At 43.7% G+C, this 18,365-nt stretch overlaps 1 protein-coding gene across 1 annotated transcript in view; it reads left to right on the top strand.

Annotated features, from left to right (window-relative positions):
* The window catches only part of UNC5C (unc-5 netrin receptor C), a 426,201-nt gene that overhangs the window by 244,868 nt on the left and 162,968 nt on the right, over positions 1–18,365 (top strand). Inside the window, exon 2 of the mRNA XM_019488075.2 lies at positions 10,911–11,132. Within this exon, the coding sequence (XP_019343620.1) occupies positions 10,911–11,132 (222 nt within the window). The remainder of the gene's footprint in view (positions 1–10,910; positions 11,133–18,365) is intronic.

The raw sequence follows: 18,365 nt of genomic DNA, 5'->3' as shown, positions 1-18,365 counted from the left end.
AGTACATGTTAGTATTTACCTAAGCTGAATGAAGTACTAACATGTAGAGTTAGGCCTGTCCATTCCATCTCTTGTTTGTGTGGGCCACAGCATCATGTCTCATATAATTTGTCTTAAGCCAGCGGTTAAATCTGTCAGCACATCTGCTTAATTTACATATTTGTTTCCGCATGTATGACAGCAAATCTGTCTTGCATTACCATTAGCTTAGGCTGAGAAATCTCTCCCTCTCAGATGGCTGCAAGGATCTTTTAGAACAGGTACTGTTTTTGGTCTGCTTTTGTTCCTGATCTCACTAATGACCACTACATTTGGCCACAGTGGGAGAAAAATCTTTCCTTTATTCCTTATTAATTAACTATGTCAATATTACATGGTCTCATTTCTAAAGACTTTTTTCTTCTTCAACTAGAACTGTTTATGCTCTCTCTCATACTGGTATAAATCAGGCATAAAAAATTGAAGAGTCAAATCAGAGTTATGCCAATAGTAACTGGTACAGGTGAGAATGTGATCTGGGTCTTTGAGTTATTGAAATGAAGCTGTAAGTCCAATCATCCATCACCTTGAATCTTATACAGTGTAAAATGCATGTGAAATATAATGCCTGGAGAATGGAGCCTCATTTTCCCAACATGGAAGAAGATCTTCTGAAAACTGGGACCACCAAGTTTTGCTTCTGCAAATTGTAAGTCTTACTTTTGGGCTCAGGCTCTCAGTCTTATGTAATGTTGTGGAGTTACTGCAAGAAGCAAGTATAGTGTTTCCTTGGATGCCCTTAGACTTTGGTGTTAACGACCCTGTCACTGGGCCATCCCAGGAAATTGCTTCCCCTGACACACTTGTTGACCTAGCTCCCAGTATGCTTCTTCCACTTAAAGCATTCTGAAGGTGTCTGCATGAGGACCTCTGCTTTCAAGTGTAGCGCTTGTAACTACATAAGTCTGAATTCTTCTGGCAGATTGACAACTCTTGCTTGGTGAGACTCTATGAGAGTTATCAATGCCAGAATGTGTCTGATGCCTGATACCTTAGATTGCCTTCAGGAGTTTTCAAAGGTATCCAGGTCATTGCCCTTCAGCTACCAAGAGGTCATGTGGAAGGGATGCATTGGTTACCAGTCCTGTGTTGAGTTTTTTAGTTAGTTTTGGCTAAAGAGACCCCTGAACCATACCATTGGTTATTCAATGGTCTTGTCCCTCATTTTCTAGGCGTTCACAGGTCCCCTTCATAGATCTCTAGGGAACTCCCCTCAAACTACTGTATTTTAAGGGCATTCTTTTACTGACATCTGCCTGAGGGATAGAAGCATTCAGGATATTGAATATAGGAAAGGGAACTTGATTTCCTGCATGTTTGAATGAATGCGAGTATAAAATTTTACTGCCCTTGGTTTAAAGAGTTCAGAAAGTTTCAGTAATTGTCTGTTTTGTGAGCTGCCAAAAAACTGTCACATCATGACAAGTAATAGACTGCATTATACCCGTCCTCTAGGAATCAGATAGCAGCCCCCTCCCCTGCCTACTCCACCTAGATGACATAAATATCTCCTGGGTTCCTTGGGTGGTAACTTTGACTTCCAAGGCATGAAAGGCCACTGTGTACTTTCTCAGCACATGACCACCATGCTGTCAAGAGGCAACATCCTATGTTAGTCACAGTACAGCTCAGTATAGCCACTTTTTGCCCATAATCTGTCCCAAAGGGTAGGATGGGAGAACACTAAGAAACAAAAGGGACGTTTCTCACTGGCATTTCCTTTAGAAAAGTCCTCTCCTCACCTGATTCTTTCTGGGAAGACATCTCTTTTTCTGCACTTCTGCTGCATTCCTTTCTCACTCTGTAAGGCCTAATTCGCATCTACACAGAAACAGACTCTGTTCTGCAATGTAAAGGGGCACTGCAGTGGGTGAAAATTACATTGTGTGTACACTAATTGATAGACAAATTCTTTGCCTCTTTGCTTCCCATTTGGTGGCACCATAATATTATATTGTCCTCGATAAGCTGGAAGAAAGGACTACAACCAAAGGAATTACAAGTGAGTAATTTTCCCTTGCAGAAAATGTACACACTGTAAAACAAACCATTACCCCCCACCCTGATAAAGTTAACTTATGAAGCTAACACCTGCTGTTAATTTCACAGTAAATAAGACTTGTTGCTCTAGAAAGCTTTTTAATCATAACATTACAAACTAAACAGAAATCCCATACATACCGTTAACTCCAGCTGCCTTTGTTGTAATGCATCGTGAATGATCTGACTGAGTGATGGGCATCCAAATGCAAATGGAATTAGCTTTTGCAGCCATTCATTTTAAATTGCTCTTGAATCATTCTGAAGTAAATTCCATTTGAGAAGAACTTGCTTCAGGTCTCAGACAAAGAGATAATTTTCCTATATACTATGATATAAGCAATAATAGTTTAAGTCTTGCAGTTCAGAAATGTAGTGAGTTATATGTTGTGCTGATGAGAATTAAAGTTTGATATATAGCAATAAAACTAGTGATCTAGGAATGAGTAGATTGGTGTGCAGAGCGCAATATTTTCCTGCCATAACTTAAAGCAGGGATACTAGTCCATAAAAAGTGAAAGATATTATAAAATCTTCCTTTCTTACTTGTTAATGCATGAAGTGCTGCAGCATGTATAGTTTCACAAACAAACATAAAAGCAGTAGTGCTCAACCTTTCAGGCTGGCAGGCCAGATGGGCAGTGCCCATTTCCTCCATGGGCCAGATCCAGTGGGCCCCAATCCAGCTGTGCAGTGGAAGGGGTCTTGAGCCGACCCCTACCTGGCCCTATGGGGAGAAGCAGGTGTGGTCCAGCCACATGGGGGAGGGGGTGTGTCCTGGCCCTGTAAAAGGAAGGGGGCATGGCATGGTCCAACCCCAACCTGGCCGGGTGGAGGAAAAGGGGCAGGGCCTCGCCTCATGGGTGGGTGGAAGGAGGAGGAGGGGTGTGGCCTGGCCCTCCCATAGGGGGAAGGATCATGGTTTGGCCTCACTGGTGGAAGGGGGCATGGCCTAGCCCAGCAGGCAGGGCAGGAGGGGGTAGCTAGTAGACCCCAAACCAGCCACACAGCGGGAGGAGGCATGGCCTAGCCCTGCAGGGAGAGAAATGGGTGTAGGCCAGCCCCAACCAGGCCACCTGGAGGAAAGGTGGTGTGGTTTGGCTCTGATCTGGCTGTGCAGGGGAAGGGTGCTGGTCCAGCTCTGTCCCTCCCTATGGGGCTTGGAATTTTGGCAGCAGGGAGAGATGGCAGTTCTGCTACTGCTCCCCCACCACTAAGTTTTCCAAACCCTGCGCAGCCCTGAGGGCCAGATTTGTTGGCTCCACCGGCTACATTTGGCCTGTTGGCCAGAGGTTGAATACCCCGGTATAAAGCATACAAGCACTTCTTAAAAAGCAAGCAAGTCTTGACTAGAACAAGGATATTTTACCAAAAAGAAAGATTAAAATGTAATTCACACAGATGTATTCTGTGCCAAGTTGTCAGCTGGTGTAAACTAATGCAGCCCTGTTGACTTTGACTGAGTCTCACTCATTTGTATTAGCTTTTCGTATGACCAAAGTGTTTAAAAGCACTATTGTAGGATCTTGAATGAAGAAGGTAAAATAGCACTTCTAAATTCAAGCAAGCAATTAAAGAATGCATTCAGAATTAAAGATTATAAATGAAAATTGCTTTGGTAAATTTACTTTCTTAATATGAATGAATTGCATTTGTAAAACCAGTTTAGTGGTTTCATTAAGAAGGTCTTTTGTCTTGGTAGTACGGAGCAGTCAATAACAACAACTGGGATGTGCATTTTATTATATTAAAATAAAAATGAATGTGACATTTTACAAAAATAAACTTACAGTCTGATGATATTGCATTCCAATGAGATTTAGTTATTGTATGGGAGAGCACTTGGGTCTCTATATATTTGTGTTTCTATCAGGGCGGGACACATTACTAGTTGGCAGCTGGTATCAAGTGGAGTACCCCATGGTCAGTCCTGGGGCAGGTTTTGTTCTATATCTTCATCAATGACCTGGAAGAAGGCATAGAGTGTACCCTCAAGAAGTTTGCAGCTGGGCGAAGTAAAAGATATGCTGGAGGGTAGGGTTAGGATGCAGAGAGACCTAGACAAGTTGAAGGATTGGACCAAAATAAATGTCATGAAGTTCAATAAGGACAAGTGCAAAGGTCTGGCACTTAGGGCAAAACAATCCAATATGCCAGTACAGGCTGGGGGCTGACTGGCTGGGCAGCAGCTCTGCAAAAAAATGGACCTGGGGGTTACAGTGGACAATAAGCTGAATATGAGCCAACAGTGTGCCCTTGCTGCCAAGAAGGCTAACGGCATACTGGGTTGCATTGATAGGAGTGTTGCCAGCGGGTCAAGGGAAGTGATTATTCCCCTCTATTTAGCACTGATGAAGCCACATCTGGAGTACTGTGCTGAGTTTGGGCCCTCCACTCCAGAAAGGATGTAGACAAATTGGAGAGAGTCCAGTGGAGGACAATGAAAATGGTGAGAGGGCTGGGGCTCATGACTTCTGAAGAGAGGCTGAGGAAACTGGAGTTTATATAATGTAGAGAAGAGAAGGCTGAGAAGAGACTTAATAGCAGCCTTCAAACTACCAGATGGTGGGGTACAAAACAGGATGGAGCTACACTGTTCTCAGTGGTGGCAGATGACAGAACAATGGTCTCAAATTGGAGCAAAGGAAGTTTAGGTTAGGTATTAAGAAGAACTTTCTCACTAGGAGGGTAGTAAAACACTGGAAGAGGTTGTGGAATCTCCATCCTTGGAGGTTTTTAAGACCCAGCTAGGGTCTTAAGCCTTGGCTGGGATATTGTAGTTGGGGATGATCCTGCGTTGAGCAGAGGGTTGGATTATATGACCTTCTGAGGTCCCTTCCAACCCTAATTTGTTCTATGATTCTATGATTACATGGGAGACTGAGACCATAAGGGAAAATCAAGTATATACATTTTTAAGGAATATATTTTTATGAACTATTGTCAAATGGTTAGTTTTCCTGGCATTGGTTAGAGAAATAAAATAAGAGATTATACAAAGCTTGTTTCTTTGAATTTTCATGAGGTACAAGTTTTCAAAAATTCAATGGTGGACTTTTGGAAGGTTCAAGTCAAAGCAGTAGGCAAAATTTATAGCCCTTCATACCTTCAGGGTGTGTACAGACATTCAGGGAGGTCAGGAGAGTGTTAAATTGATCTAAGGCGACCTGTTCTAAGGTGAATTAGGAAGGGAGGCATCGGGGGGCAAGCAGGCTCCCAGGAGGTGATAGGGGTGGGTTTGGCAGCAAGCAAGCTAGCAAGGGGGTGGGTAGCAGAATCAGGGGATAAGGTAGCAGGCAGGGTCTGTGAGGAGGATTGGTGGGGCAGGCACAGTCTGTGGGGTCCTTGAGGCTCACCTGGGGGATGGGGGGGGTGTCTCCCCACCCCACAGGATCAGGGGCTACTTTTAGCCATGCGCTCCCAGCCAAATAACCCCCTTATCCCACAAATGCCAGTAAATGTCACACCAGGAGTAGCTTGTGGAATGGGCAGAGATTGGCAGACTGGGCAGGGGGACCTGGTTGGTCCATGGTTGGTAGTATGAACGACGCGAGCCTCCAGAGGCTGGGGGGCATGGCAGCCACCCACAAGCAGCAGTGGGGGATGTGGTGGCAGCGAGCGGGGAGCTCTCACAGGCAGCCGTGTCAGTGGCAGTGGCAGAGGTGGGCTGAGCAGGGAGCTTCCGCAGGTGGCCATGCCAGAGTCGGGGGGGGGAGGGGAGAGTGGCGAGTGGCAACTGCTCATGGGCATTGGCAGCGCTTTTCTCAGGGGCTGCACCACTAATCTCAGGGGGTGCTCGTGCACCCGCATACACCCCCAATCATTGCCAGCTGTTGGGAGGGATGCTCCATCTTGTGGTGAGGGGCTAAATCTAGCTGTGTGACAGGGAGAGGGTAAGAAAAGCACAGCCTTGGGGCTGGGGCCAGCAGTTGGGTTTCCGCACCCTAGGACTGCACTGGGAACTATGCAGAAGCTCAGGACAGTTAGATCAGTCTAAAAATTGGCCGACCTAACCTAAGTTAGGTGTATCTCATAGGTAGGGTTAACTTAGATTGAGTCAGCCATTTTTAGACCAGTCTAGCTGGCCTAAATCTCTGTACAGTTTGCACTTAAATTAACTTAACTAATGTAAGGTGTGAAATAAGTTAGATCGACTGGCTATTTTTAATTTGATCTAACCTCCCCAGTGTCTGTATGCCCCCTCAGAGGTGCACACAGTGTTTTATAGCATATTCAAATGATAGCAACAACCATATTGGAAGACCTGGAGACAAAGTAGTCTCCAAGATGATTAAAACAGTTTTGTCTTATTGTAGATTTAGGGGTGAACTGTGTTTTGACTAGGCCTATTCATAAAAACTTTGTTGGAAACAATTTTCTTTCAGAAAAATTCAAATTAAAGAAAAAAATTCCATCAGTGTGAAAATATTTCAGAAAATTGTGTCAATTTTGCCAAAATTAACTCCTTTGAGGTAACTTTTTTGCTTTGAATCTTTATTTTTATAGGTGAATGAAAAACACTCAAAATGGAAATGAAACTTTTTGACCAAAATACATATTTTGAATGTTTTGTTTTAATTTTCTTTTTGAATATTCCTATTTTTCCACAGATGCAGCCTCATCAGACTTTTATTTGAGTCCATATTGCATCTGCCTCAAAGGAGTTTTTCTCCCCTTGCTTTGAGGTCCTTTTCTCCTCCTTCCTTCCTAACCTTAAGGCTAGAAACAAAAATTACACAGAAACCAGTATGAGTGATCAGAAAGTGGTTCATATCTGTAACACAACAGAAGTTCAGTGCACATAAACCACTTTCAAAAAGATTGAAACCAGTTTAAGATAAACTTGGATGGATGTAGTATCAGAATTAATTCATTTAGGTTAAATTGTTTGATTGAACTTCTGGCCCAGATCCTCTCCAGATTCAAATTAACTCACAGTCCCCGAGCATCCCAAGATGCTTTGCACCTCCACTGCAAACCTCTCCTTGCAGAGTGGGCAGGCTAACCTTGGCTCAAGCTATCTACTGTAGATGAGCAGGGAGCCATACTTTAGCATCCTCTAGCTTCTGGCCTGAGCCACTGCAGGCATGTGGCTGCATTTCCAGAATCAAAAGTGAATGTCTGTTCACTTGCTAGGAGCCCGGGACAACTGCCAGCCATAGCTTGGAGAGTAAGTAGAGATACTCTTAAGTGTCAACTTGTGATGGCTCAAACTTACAGGTTTTGTGAACCAGATAATTCCTTTCCCAAGTTTGCATCAGATCCCAACATAAAGTGGTGTCAGAACAGTAGCATAGTTGAGGGGAGGCAACAAAAGCAGCAGCCTTGGGCACCACCTTTGGGGCTGAAGAGTACACAAAAATAGCACCATTTCACCTGGCATCTGGCTGCTTTGCCACCACCAGTAACACAACAGCCGGTCCTACTCTGTACACCATTGCTGTTCGGGGAACAGAGCTGCCAAATCTCTGGGATTTTAAAAGAGCTGTGGCATGATTCTGCAGTATCTTGGAAATTTGGTCCACAATATCCTGCAAGGCCAGACTGCTTTAACTATGTTATGGACTACCATGTTGTAACCTGAGTAGTTTTTCCCATGTCTCTGTGTAGGGCTTGTCTTAATTTGTCTGTCTGGGAAAGAGTGGAACAATGGTTTGTTTTCATGCAGCACCAGATCTAATCATTGTTGGGACCCAGGAAGCATTAACTGAATTCCAGCTCTGATTCAGACAGCCTGATAAGGCTACCTATTACTTTTTAGCCGTGTGTAGCAGATGCATAGATTAGAGACCTGAATGTTGATGGAGATGAGGCTGGCTTTGCAATATCATTATTTACCTTTGTCAAATACAGGAGAATCCAATCATGCTTGTATTGTAGATGTTCCTCTTAAGTTTTTGTTCCCTAGAATATTAACTCACTCAATGATGATGATAATAACAAAACATTGAGACCAGGAAGTAAATAAAGATGTTCTTATATAGAACACCAGCTCATATCTGTCTTTTCTTTTTTTTCCTAAAGATACAGATATTTTAGAAAAAGCCAGTATCTCAGTATATACTGGAGCTGCTTTAGGAATCGTTTATCTGCTTATGTATAAAATGCAGGAAGCACAACAAGAAAATAAAATTGGATTTGATGCACCTTTCTTTAACATATAACAGTAGAAAGGAATTATATCATTTAATATGGCTAAATAAGAAAACTGCCTAGAACTGCAGCATGTAAGGCTTCTAAATGGGTGTGCATAGCAAGCTCTTCCCCATTTTCAAAGGATCAAAGATAGAGGCTGTGCTTGTAAAAAAAAAAAAAAAAAAAAAAAAAAAAAAAAAAAAAAAAGGATTACAAAATGTGCTTGAAAATAAAGACAGTACTCATACATTATAAATGTTTACAATCAGTAGAGAATCCAAAACATGTTCTCGAGACTGATCAATCAGGCTTTAGGCAATAATGAAGGAAATATTTTTTCCTCCACCCAAGTTTTCTGACTCCCCTGTCTTTTGGAGTTATATCTTTGATAAGATTTAGCTAATTGTTCAAACAGTATAAACGTTGTTTTCAATAATGTTCTGATATGCATTGGTGAAAATAAATACATTTGTTCTTCCAGTCACCAGAAATTAGTGAAGCAATACTTGTTTAATTATGAAACATATGTGTGTGTTGTTAGTTTCCATCTGTCTGCTTGCTGATTTACAATTAAATGACCAGAAGAAAAAGATACGTCCTATGGCAATTCTGGGGAAATGATTCATCTCCAATGTCTCTGTTCTACATATATATATGTGGAGACAGGGCTTGTGTATTATGGGTAGATGAATATTAGGGGTAGACAAACTACTCTTGGTTTAAATACACTTGGTCATTGTGAATTCCAAACTTTGACTCAAAGTTGCACATCGCACCTTGGGGAAAAAAAGGGAACAGAGAAGAAAATCTAATGTGGAGGATGGAAAGAGCATGAAAAATTAAGTACAAGGTGATTACAATGAAAACAAAAACAGAAGAACCAAGAAAAATGGAAGCTGAAAGAGGAAAAAAAAATTCTAGTGAAAACTAAATCTGGTTTTCATACTGTATTTCATACCGTATCCAGAGTATTTTTTTTTTTTTTGCTGATTGGTTCAGGAAGGGAATGGAGTTCTTCTGTCCTTGTTTTTAAATATCAGCCTTTCCTTTTGCTAGAAAAACACTGGGCCATTATACCACTGTTATGTAGGTCCAACTACATTAACAGTAATGGAGTAATGCAGTGGTGAATCAGAGACATTTTTGTTTCTAAACCGAAACATAGTTACAGGGAAAAATGGATTTAGAATTAAGAAAAAAAGATTTGCAAACTCATGCTGTTTGTGATGTTCATAAAAAGTTCAAGAGGTTCACAGAACCTTGCATTCTGAAAGGTGTTCTCATCCCTAATAAAGACATACAGTGCAACTCTATATGGCTATGTAGATAGGTACCACATTATCCGTTTCTCCAGTTTCTTTCATCTTTCATTGTCCTTTCTTCTCTTTCTGTGACAGCAGCGGCTAGAAGGAAAGGCTTTTAAACCCTTTGTAATTCTGGACATAGAAAATATAGGTATACCTAGAGTATAGGAGGGGAGCTGTCTGACATTTAATCTTCATGAAGACTGACAAAGAGAAGATGGCTAGCCTTCCGCAGTATTTTTAGTTTGATATTCCGTGGTTCTTTATTGATCATCACCAACATCCGTCACTGTGTATAATGATAACTGCTTCAGAGGCAGAAAAGAGGAGGTTGAATAAGGCCTTCAGGACTGTCAGCTTCTTGCTGATGGATTTGTCAATAGTTACTGCTTCCTCATTCCTTTGTCACTGTGAGCATCTTGAACAGTCCTGCATGTGGACAAGAGTAGTCATAGTTGATGGGAAGAAGACTGTTCTCCTGGGAACTGGCACTTTCCAGTCTTGAGTTCTACTGTAAAAGGGGAAGAGGAATGAAGCCCATCAAAAGTGGCTTTATGGAGGAAACTACCAGTTCATTGGACTGTTTTTTCCTGTTTTATTTTATGTTTTGTTTTAATAAAGACATTTTAGTGAATTTAGACCTGGTAAAAAGTCTTGACAGGACTGGAGAAGACTAAACCTCTTTTCTTAATCCATATTGACCAGAAGTGTTTGACATTTCATAGGTATTATGTGATCTGTGAAATGCATTTGTGGTATCAATTCACTTACTTTTTGAGCACCATGTGTATGTCTGCTTTTGGATATGAGAGAGTATTGGCATCCTTGTTAAAATTCCCAGAGAAATGAAAAGCTGAATGGAAGAGGTGTGGACAGGAGACTTAATTAATCTGAGTCGGTCTTAAACTGATGACTGAGAGATAAAAGGCTCTATGTCCACCAAGTAGCTTTTAAAGCTATTACTAGCTATGTGCATAAACTTGATTTAGCTGGAGAACTGTATAGGAAAGATCTTGCAGTTTGTCTTTTGAAAATTTTAAGCTTGAAGTCTCAAATGTAACAATTTTATACAGAGATTCAAAAAATGACACCTCCATGCGTTAATATTATGTTCTTTATCATTATGGTTGCCACTGATAAGAAATCATTTATAAACCTATACCTTGAACATGAGTAAGTATAAATACTTGTTTAAGACTTAAAACACCTTCTAAATTGAAAACAACTATGCATTTAAGCTCCAAGCCAATGATGTTTCCATTATAACTTTTCATTTGAGAAAAACTCACCTTCTTTCTTGAGCTTTGTAGAAACACCCAGTCTCTGACAACTAGAATTTCAGTTGTTGTAATTTGCTGACCTTTTTCTTTCCCCCTTCTTTTTCTGTTACAGATGATGACTTTTTCCATGAACTTCCAGAAACCTTTCCATCTGATCCTCCAGAGCCCCTACCCCATTTTCTTATTGAACCTGAAGAAGCCTACATTGTAAAGAACAAGCCTGTGAATCTGTACTGCAAGGCCAGCCCTGCCACCCAGATCTATTTCAAGTGCAACAGTGAATGGGTTCATCAGAAGGACCATGTGGTGGATGAGAGAGTAGATGAAACTTCTGGTGAGAGTTTGTTGTTGTTTTTGTTGCTGCTGCTGTTTTCTCTTTTGCCAATATGGGCTCTGACAGATGTGCAGGCCCCTGCTGTAACTAATGGTGCTTTACATATTGCATCATAGCTGGTTGGTAGGGTTGGAAGGGACCTGAGCAGATCATCAAGTCTGACCCCCTGCCACGGGCAGGAAAGAGTGCTAGGGTCAAATGACCCTGGCAAGGTGTCTATCTAGCCATGAGTTAGAGCACACCTCCCTCCCTGCCCCCGACCCAGCACACATTCACCTGTTGGGTTGAAGGGGGAGTCGGGGGGAGGAAGATAGAGCCTGGCTGCAGCCAAGGAACCCAGTCCCACCCCGCCTAGCTCTGGTGCTGTGTGCATGAAGGGAGGGGGGAAGGGGAGGGGAGGGGAGGGGAGGGGAGAGAAGGGAAGCAAGCTGTAGACTGGGGTTTGCCTCACCTGAGCTGGAGGGGAAGAGCAGGGGTAGGGGGGGCATGAGGCAGGGGGGCTCCAACCCCTCCCTGCGCCACCCCCCCCACCTAGCTCAGGCTGGGCAAGCCCTAGCCTGCAGGTTGGTCCTCTTCCTCTCTCCCCTGTCCTTTCCTGCAGACAGCACTGATGCACCACAAATTAATCTCAGGGAACACAAGTTCCCTAGGACAGTGGTTCTTAACATTTTTCTTACTAGGGCCCATTTGCCAAGATCAGTGGCTTGTCCCAACCCACACCCCCTGGCCCTGCTGGTGCATGACCCACAGTCCGGCTGCCCCCTGCCCTGCTGTAGCCTAGGTGCCCGACCACTTTTCCCCCCAATGCTGGCAGGCTCTCCCCCCCCCCACACACACACACACGTGCACGTGTGCGCGCACACTCATGCACACATTCACCCTCCCCCACCCCACAGTCTCCAAGCCCTGGCCCTTCTACCCCCCTGCTCCTCATACACTTACCTGCATCCGGCTGCTGGGGCTGCTCCCATGACCCTGCCTGGCTGCATGCTGGCCAAGCTCCCCGCAGCCACTTGCAGGCTGGAGCACTGCAAAAATGTGGGTTTCCCCTTGCAGGCTGGAATGCTGCCAGTCTGCAAGGGGAAACCCATGCTTTTCATGTGTTTTCGTGGCACAGGCTCACAACCCTTAGAAATATACTTGCAACCCACTTTTGAGTTGCGACCCACAGGTTAAGAAACACTGCCCTAAGGCACTCCAAAGTGGAGCACTTTCATCTGATCCCTCATTTAAACAGGGTTAATTTGTCGCATGATTGGCTGTTTTTAAAGCACTCTGCAGCCGTGTACATGTGTCATGGCACAGCTATACATTGCTTTAAGGGGGCTGATCATGCAACAAATGTAACTTCTGTCTGTGCCCTATGTTTTGCTTAAGATCTCAGGTCTAATGAATTTTCACTGAATCCAAGGCAAGGTTGGATTCTCAATCAGTGTTTCCCAGGCCAAGGATGCAAGCAGTCCCCTGCTGCTGCTCAGTGGAATTTGACATTCAATGGTATTTGTGATGAAACTGACAAGAATGTCAATTTGGAGCAAAATAGTTTTAAAAGAGAAAAAATTCCTGTGAAATCCTGCTTTTCATCCACATCTGTTTCCTACTCGGTTCTTTCCTGCCATGTATTCCAAGCTACTTTCAATGTAATCATCGTAATAATACTGTGGGAACAAATTATAAGTACTAAGTTCTGATGAGCTTTTGGATAGTTTTTATTCCTGGATATAATATTCCTTCAACCAGGAACACTATTGACTTCAGAGCAAGCAACTGACTCCTATTCCTTTATACTCTGCTGCCTGCTTCATAGAGGTCATATTGAGGAGACCTACAGTAAGTTACTAGGAAGAAAAAGAAAGAGGATAAGAGCCAAGTCTTACTCTAATCAATGCCAGAATGTGCTAACTTCCACGGAAGATGAATAGGGCCCTCAAAGTGTAAGGAAAATAAAGAGACTTGAGCTGCAAACAAGCCTATCTTGAAGGTCTGATTGTTCCAGTTTAGAAAGACTGGTAATCAATAGAGTTTGAGTCACGTGCAAGGGAGAGAAGTGGGACTTATTGCCATCTTGACGGCTATGAAAAATAACTGGATATCAAGCAAGAAGGTAGTTTTCATTTGGGAATTGCACCACCACTTGGTCTAATTACTCAGAAAAATAACTCCACCAGATGTCTTGGAAGTCTCTTGTGAACTAAGTTTTATTTGTTTCAGCTCATTTATTTGCACAGAGATCAAAAGCATAAGCTTTTAACAGTACTGTGGTGCTCTCAGCTTGAGGGAGAGACTCATGGGGGGCATGGAGAAGAATGACTACAGAAAGAAGAATCTGAAGGAAACCTTGGATCTGTTTAAATGTTAGTGATAGGATTTTCCAGCGTGTTTGAAAGTGTCTGTAATACAAAGAAGACTGGCGACGGAAATTATTCTGTTAGCACACCTCCTATTTTCATCATTATTATAAGAGTGGCAGCTCACCAGAATAAAATTCCCCTTGCCTGTGGCAGAGGGTTGGTTACCCATACATTCATTCTTTTCTGAGCATTAATATTTGGGAGCTGATTGATGCCTAAACTGGCTACTACTTACAGCCAAAGATCACCATTTAAAATTAGGGGCCCAATTCTTTTCTCAGTTAATTCCTGCTCTTATTCATTTTTCACTTGAGAAGGAGGAAGGCCATTCCACATAAATATACTAGAAAACCTGGATTTGCTTTCTCACTGTAGCCTTGAGGAAAACAGCCATCAATCATCTACCTCAGAAGATAAACCTTGGTGACAAATTATTTCCTTATCTTGATTGCAAGGCATGGTATGGAAGAGCACAAAAGAGTAACCACATTGATTTGTGCTTACTCAAAAAAAAAAAAACCCACCCCAGTTAGTGGTGTCAGAATACATTCCTGAGGACTCTATTGCTCAAGGCTCCAGATTTAGTGTTGGTACAGCATATATAGGTAGAAATAACATCTGCTTGTACTAGCTTCCTAAGTCATGACTAAAAATGGAGGATATCTTTTAAACCAGGGGTGTCAAGCTCACCTGGCCCCATGGGGCCAGTCTGCAGAGCAAATAGGGACCACAAGCCAAACCTGCATACCACATCCAGAGGATGTCCTGGAGTGGTTGGAGTAGGTGCCACATGCAGTGTGTGTCCTGGACTAACTGTTCGGGAACCATGCTGCATGTGGCACCCACATCCACTCAGTGATGGATCCAATGCATGTCATGGAGTGGCCAGAGCAGGTACCACATGCAGCATGGCCCCAGAGCAGCTGGAGCAGGTGCTGCATACGGCATGGTCCTGGCCCAGCCACTCTGGGACTACACTGAACATGGTGCCCTCTGATTGCTCCAGGACTGTCCTGCATGCAGTGCCTGCTCCAATTCCTGTCCACTCCATGGCAAATCCAGCTCGTGCCCCAGAGCAGCAGGTCAGGGACTGTGCTGTACATGGCAGTCATAAGGCTTGCTCTGGTCACTCCAGGATGCGCGCTGGATCTGATATGGAACAGATGTGTATTGGAGTGTATGTTGTATGCAGCGTGGTCCCAAAGCAGCCAGAGCAGGTATTGCATATGGCTCACGAAGCCATCCAGCACATTCTAAGTGGTGCATGTGAATCATTTCAAGACCCTCAGGCAGTATCAGGGGTCAGATGATAGAGCTCCATGGGCTGCTTCTTTGACACCCCTGCTTTAACCTTTTGAGTTATGCCCCTTTTAGGATATCTCTGTCTACTTGAATTTAAAATGAGATATGTAACTGGGTATTTGAACAGGCCAAGAAGTCACTGTTATCTGAAAAGTTCTAGGTATATGTTGATCTGTTACACAACCCAGAAGAAAAGAAAATGAATATGAAAATCCCACTCCCAAATTGGTAAGAATATTCAAGGTATTAATAAAAAATTCCCTTATACAATTAGCATGTGGGCTCATGGCAACCTGATTCCTGAGCTACAAGGACAATCATATCAGCTAGAAGTAAGGGCCAGATGGTGAAAAATACCTGGACCCCTTCACTCTCAAAACTTTAATTCAAACAAATATGACCAGACAGAAAAACAAGGCTCTGAAATATCTTGAATGAAAACATTCTGTAACTTTTTGTACAGGAGGAAGTTCACATCAGCCATGTCTAAACGAGATGCTGACTGCACTGACTTATTATTACTGCAGCAGCTTGTTACTACTGTGCCATAGCGTTGCATGGCATGATGCAATGCTACTGTGCAATAGTAACAAGCTAGCTACTGTGTAGTCAGCATCACCAAAAAGCTGATCAGGAACACTACTGTGTATGCAACTACTCATAAACAATGCATACTCATGAACGAAGCAAGGACAAGGAAAACAAGACAGGTAATAAAATGTGAAAGAAAAATAGTAAAATCTGATCAAGCATTCTTTCCTAAAACATAGGTGATAGAGATTACAGGGAGGGGGGAAAACTATGAAACAAAGATCTGATGCTAAGGGCATTTCGTACTGTAACTTATCTTGTAATTGTAACAGGTAAAGTGAAGGAGTGTGAAATGGTGGAATATATTTGGGGCTGTCAAGGATTATGTGTCCATGAACTCTGAACTTTTGGAAGCACAGACTGCAAACAACTTGTGCAGAAACAGTTGTATCTTTCTCTAATAAGGAAAGTTTGTTTCCACCATTGATAAATAATGAGACTACACAGGTGGTATGTCAGTTGTGATACAAGATAGATAATAAGGGCATGTGCACACATGCAAGCACATGTGCTTGCACCAGCTCAAATATAAGCGGTACAAATTTGAGCTGGGGCTTTTTGCCTCAGTGCAAGTGCCCAGACATGCACTTTGTTGTGGAGCAAATTATGCCACATGGGGCAAAATAACTTTGCCTGGCTCCTCCCAGATCCGCAGCCAGGGGGAGCATCTCTGCTGGCCAAAGCAATATAAAAACCTGTCCTGGCCAGCAGTTCAGGGCTACTTGCCCTCAGGAGCTTCTAGGGCCTGGGTAATTAGTATCTGGGGACACTACCCCTTATGTTAGCTAGACTGCTCAAGCAGCATTCCAAATTCACTTTTTAAAATAGGCCAAAATCCACATTCTTCCACAATTAGAACACAAGAGAGAGAGAGAGAGAGAGAGAGAGGGGGGGATTGATCAGATGGGCAATGTTTTATTGCTATATTTACAATGTTAAAGTAATTTAGAAGCCTACCAACCTCTCTAGCATCATAATAAATAAATCTTGAATATCTATGTTTTGTTTGCTTTTGGTTTCCTTATCACATGCTGGGTGTCTGATGGGGGGATGTGGGATTTGCAGGAGTGGGGTGGAAAGCGGGCTGAGGGCATGTGGGTGGGTGTAGAGGGATGTGGGATGATGTGGGTCAGTGTGTGGGTAGGTGTGGGGGGACTGTGGGTGTGGAGGCTGCTTAGCAGGGGTGGGTCCTTTGTCCCCCCCCACCCAACACATAGACTACCCTGCCCGCATAGACTACCCTGCCCACATAGACTACCAACACATAGACTACGCTGCCCACATAGACTACCAACACATAGACTACCCTGCCCACATAGACTACCTATCCTACTCCTTGGGAGGCTGGAGATGAGCACAAGAATGAGCAGGAGGCTGGAGACGAGCAGGGGAGTGAGCAGGAGGCTGGAGACAAGCCCCTGGAGATGAGCTAGAGATATTCCCCTGCTGTCTCCAGCCTCCTGCTCATCTCCAGGCTCAGGAGGCTGGAGACAAGTAGGGGAACTTCTCCAGTTCATCTCCAGGGGCTTGTCTCCAGTCTCCTACTCATCTCCAGCCCCATGCTCATTCTCCTTCTCTGTCTCCAGTCCTCTGGAGGCTGGAGACAAGCAGGAGTATGAGCAGGAGGCTGGAGAAGAGCAGGAGAGTGATCAGGAGGCTGGAGATAATCTGGTGATTCCCCGGTGGACTCCAGGCTCCTGATCACTTCCCCGCCTGGTTCCAGCCTCCCACACTGCCCGCAGCTTACCAGCAGCAGTGGTGGGGGCCACTCGGGGCCTCATGGCACAGCCCCGTCTGGAAGCTTGGGGGCGCTGCAGCTGTCACCTGGGGCTCAGCACCACTCAGCCTGAGCAGCCAGAGCTCTGAGACAGTGCACAACATCCTGCCAAGTTGGGCCACACCTGCACAATGTGTTAGCAGGGATGCCAGACAGCTTGGGCCGAGCCCCGCTGCCCCCCACATGGGGGGGCTGTGCCATGAAGCCCCAAGCTGCCCCAATCGCTGCTGCTTCTGCCAGTGAGTATGGTGGGGTTGGGAGAGTGAGTGGGGAGCTGAAGGAATGAACAGGGGGTGGGCAGAATGAATGGGGGTGGAGGGAATGAACAGGGAGCCAGGGAAATGAATGGCGGGGAACAAACGGGGAGTTAGGAAAATGAATGGGGGCTAGGGCTGGGTGGGGCAAATTTGCAGCGTGGGAAATGTCTTTGTTTCTGCACATGCCTCTTGCAGCGTCCCAAAGTGGTTTGAGATGCTGCAAGAGGCATGTGCGCGCTCATCTGGATCCGCCATAAAGATGCAGTCCTGCTCCCATGAAGATGCTTGTTGGAAAGAAATATTAATGTTTGGCAGGAGTAATTTTATAAGAAGGGAAAAAAGTATCTCTCTTCAGCTTAACGTGAAAGTTATGGTTACGAATTAGGGTGTTCTATCTTTGTGCTTTGCACAGAAGAATATTTAAAGAGTGCATAAAGCATTGTTTTAGGCCTCAGATTATGTGTAGGCAAAGTCCATGGGAGTTACTGACCACTATTTAAAGGAGCCGCAAATAGCAAAAGGTGACTAGATAGTCCAGTCTATCCTCTTATTTAACTAAGTTGACCTGAAAAGAGAACCTTACAAAAAAGCTTAGAGTCAAAATGAGAAGGCAGAAGCATCTATCTGGAAGATCTGTTTTTTGATCTTCAAACTCTTTGGAATTTTCTTTATTAAAAAAAACAACTTTAAGTGCTTTCTTAAGGAAGTCTAAATGGGGGCTTTGTTACTCTTCAAGGCACAGCACCTCTGGCTGCCTCATTTCCTGAACGAATAGAATGGCAAGCCAGAATGTGGTCCTTTTTATGTTCTTACTAAAGTATTTTGACATTAACGCAGGAAAAATATATATAAAGAATGTGAGGATTGGCAATATTTTGTTTTAAAGAGAGAAGATGAAAGTACTTATAAGGGAACATATTTGATTTTATGAGTGACTATCATAAAAGATAACAGC

Source organism: Alligator mississippiensis, chromosome 2, assembly GCF_030867095.1.
Source record: "Alligator mississippiensis isolate rAllMis1 chromosome 2, rAllMis1, whole genome shotgun sequence".
NCBI classification, from domain to species: Eukaryota; Metazoa; Chordata; order Crocodylia; family Alligatoridae; genus Alligator; species Alligator mississippiensis.
The sequence above is the reverse complement of the archived record's forward strand: the minus strand, read 5'-3'. Positions and strand labels throughout refer to the sequence as shown.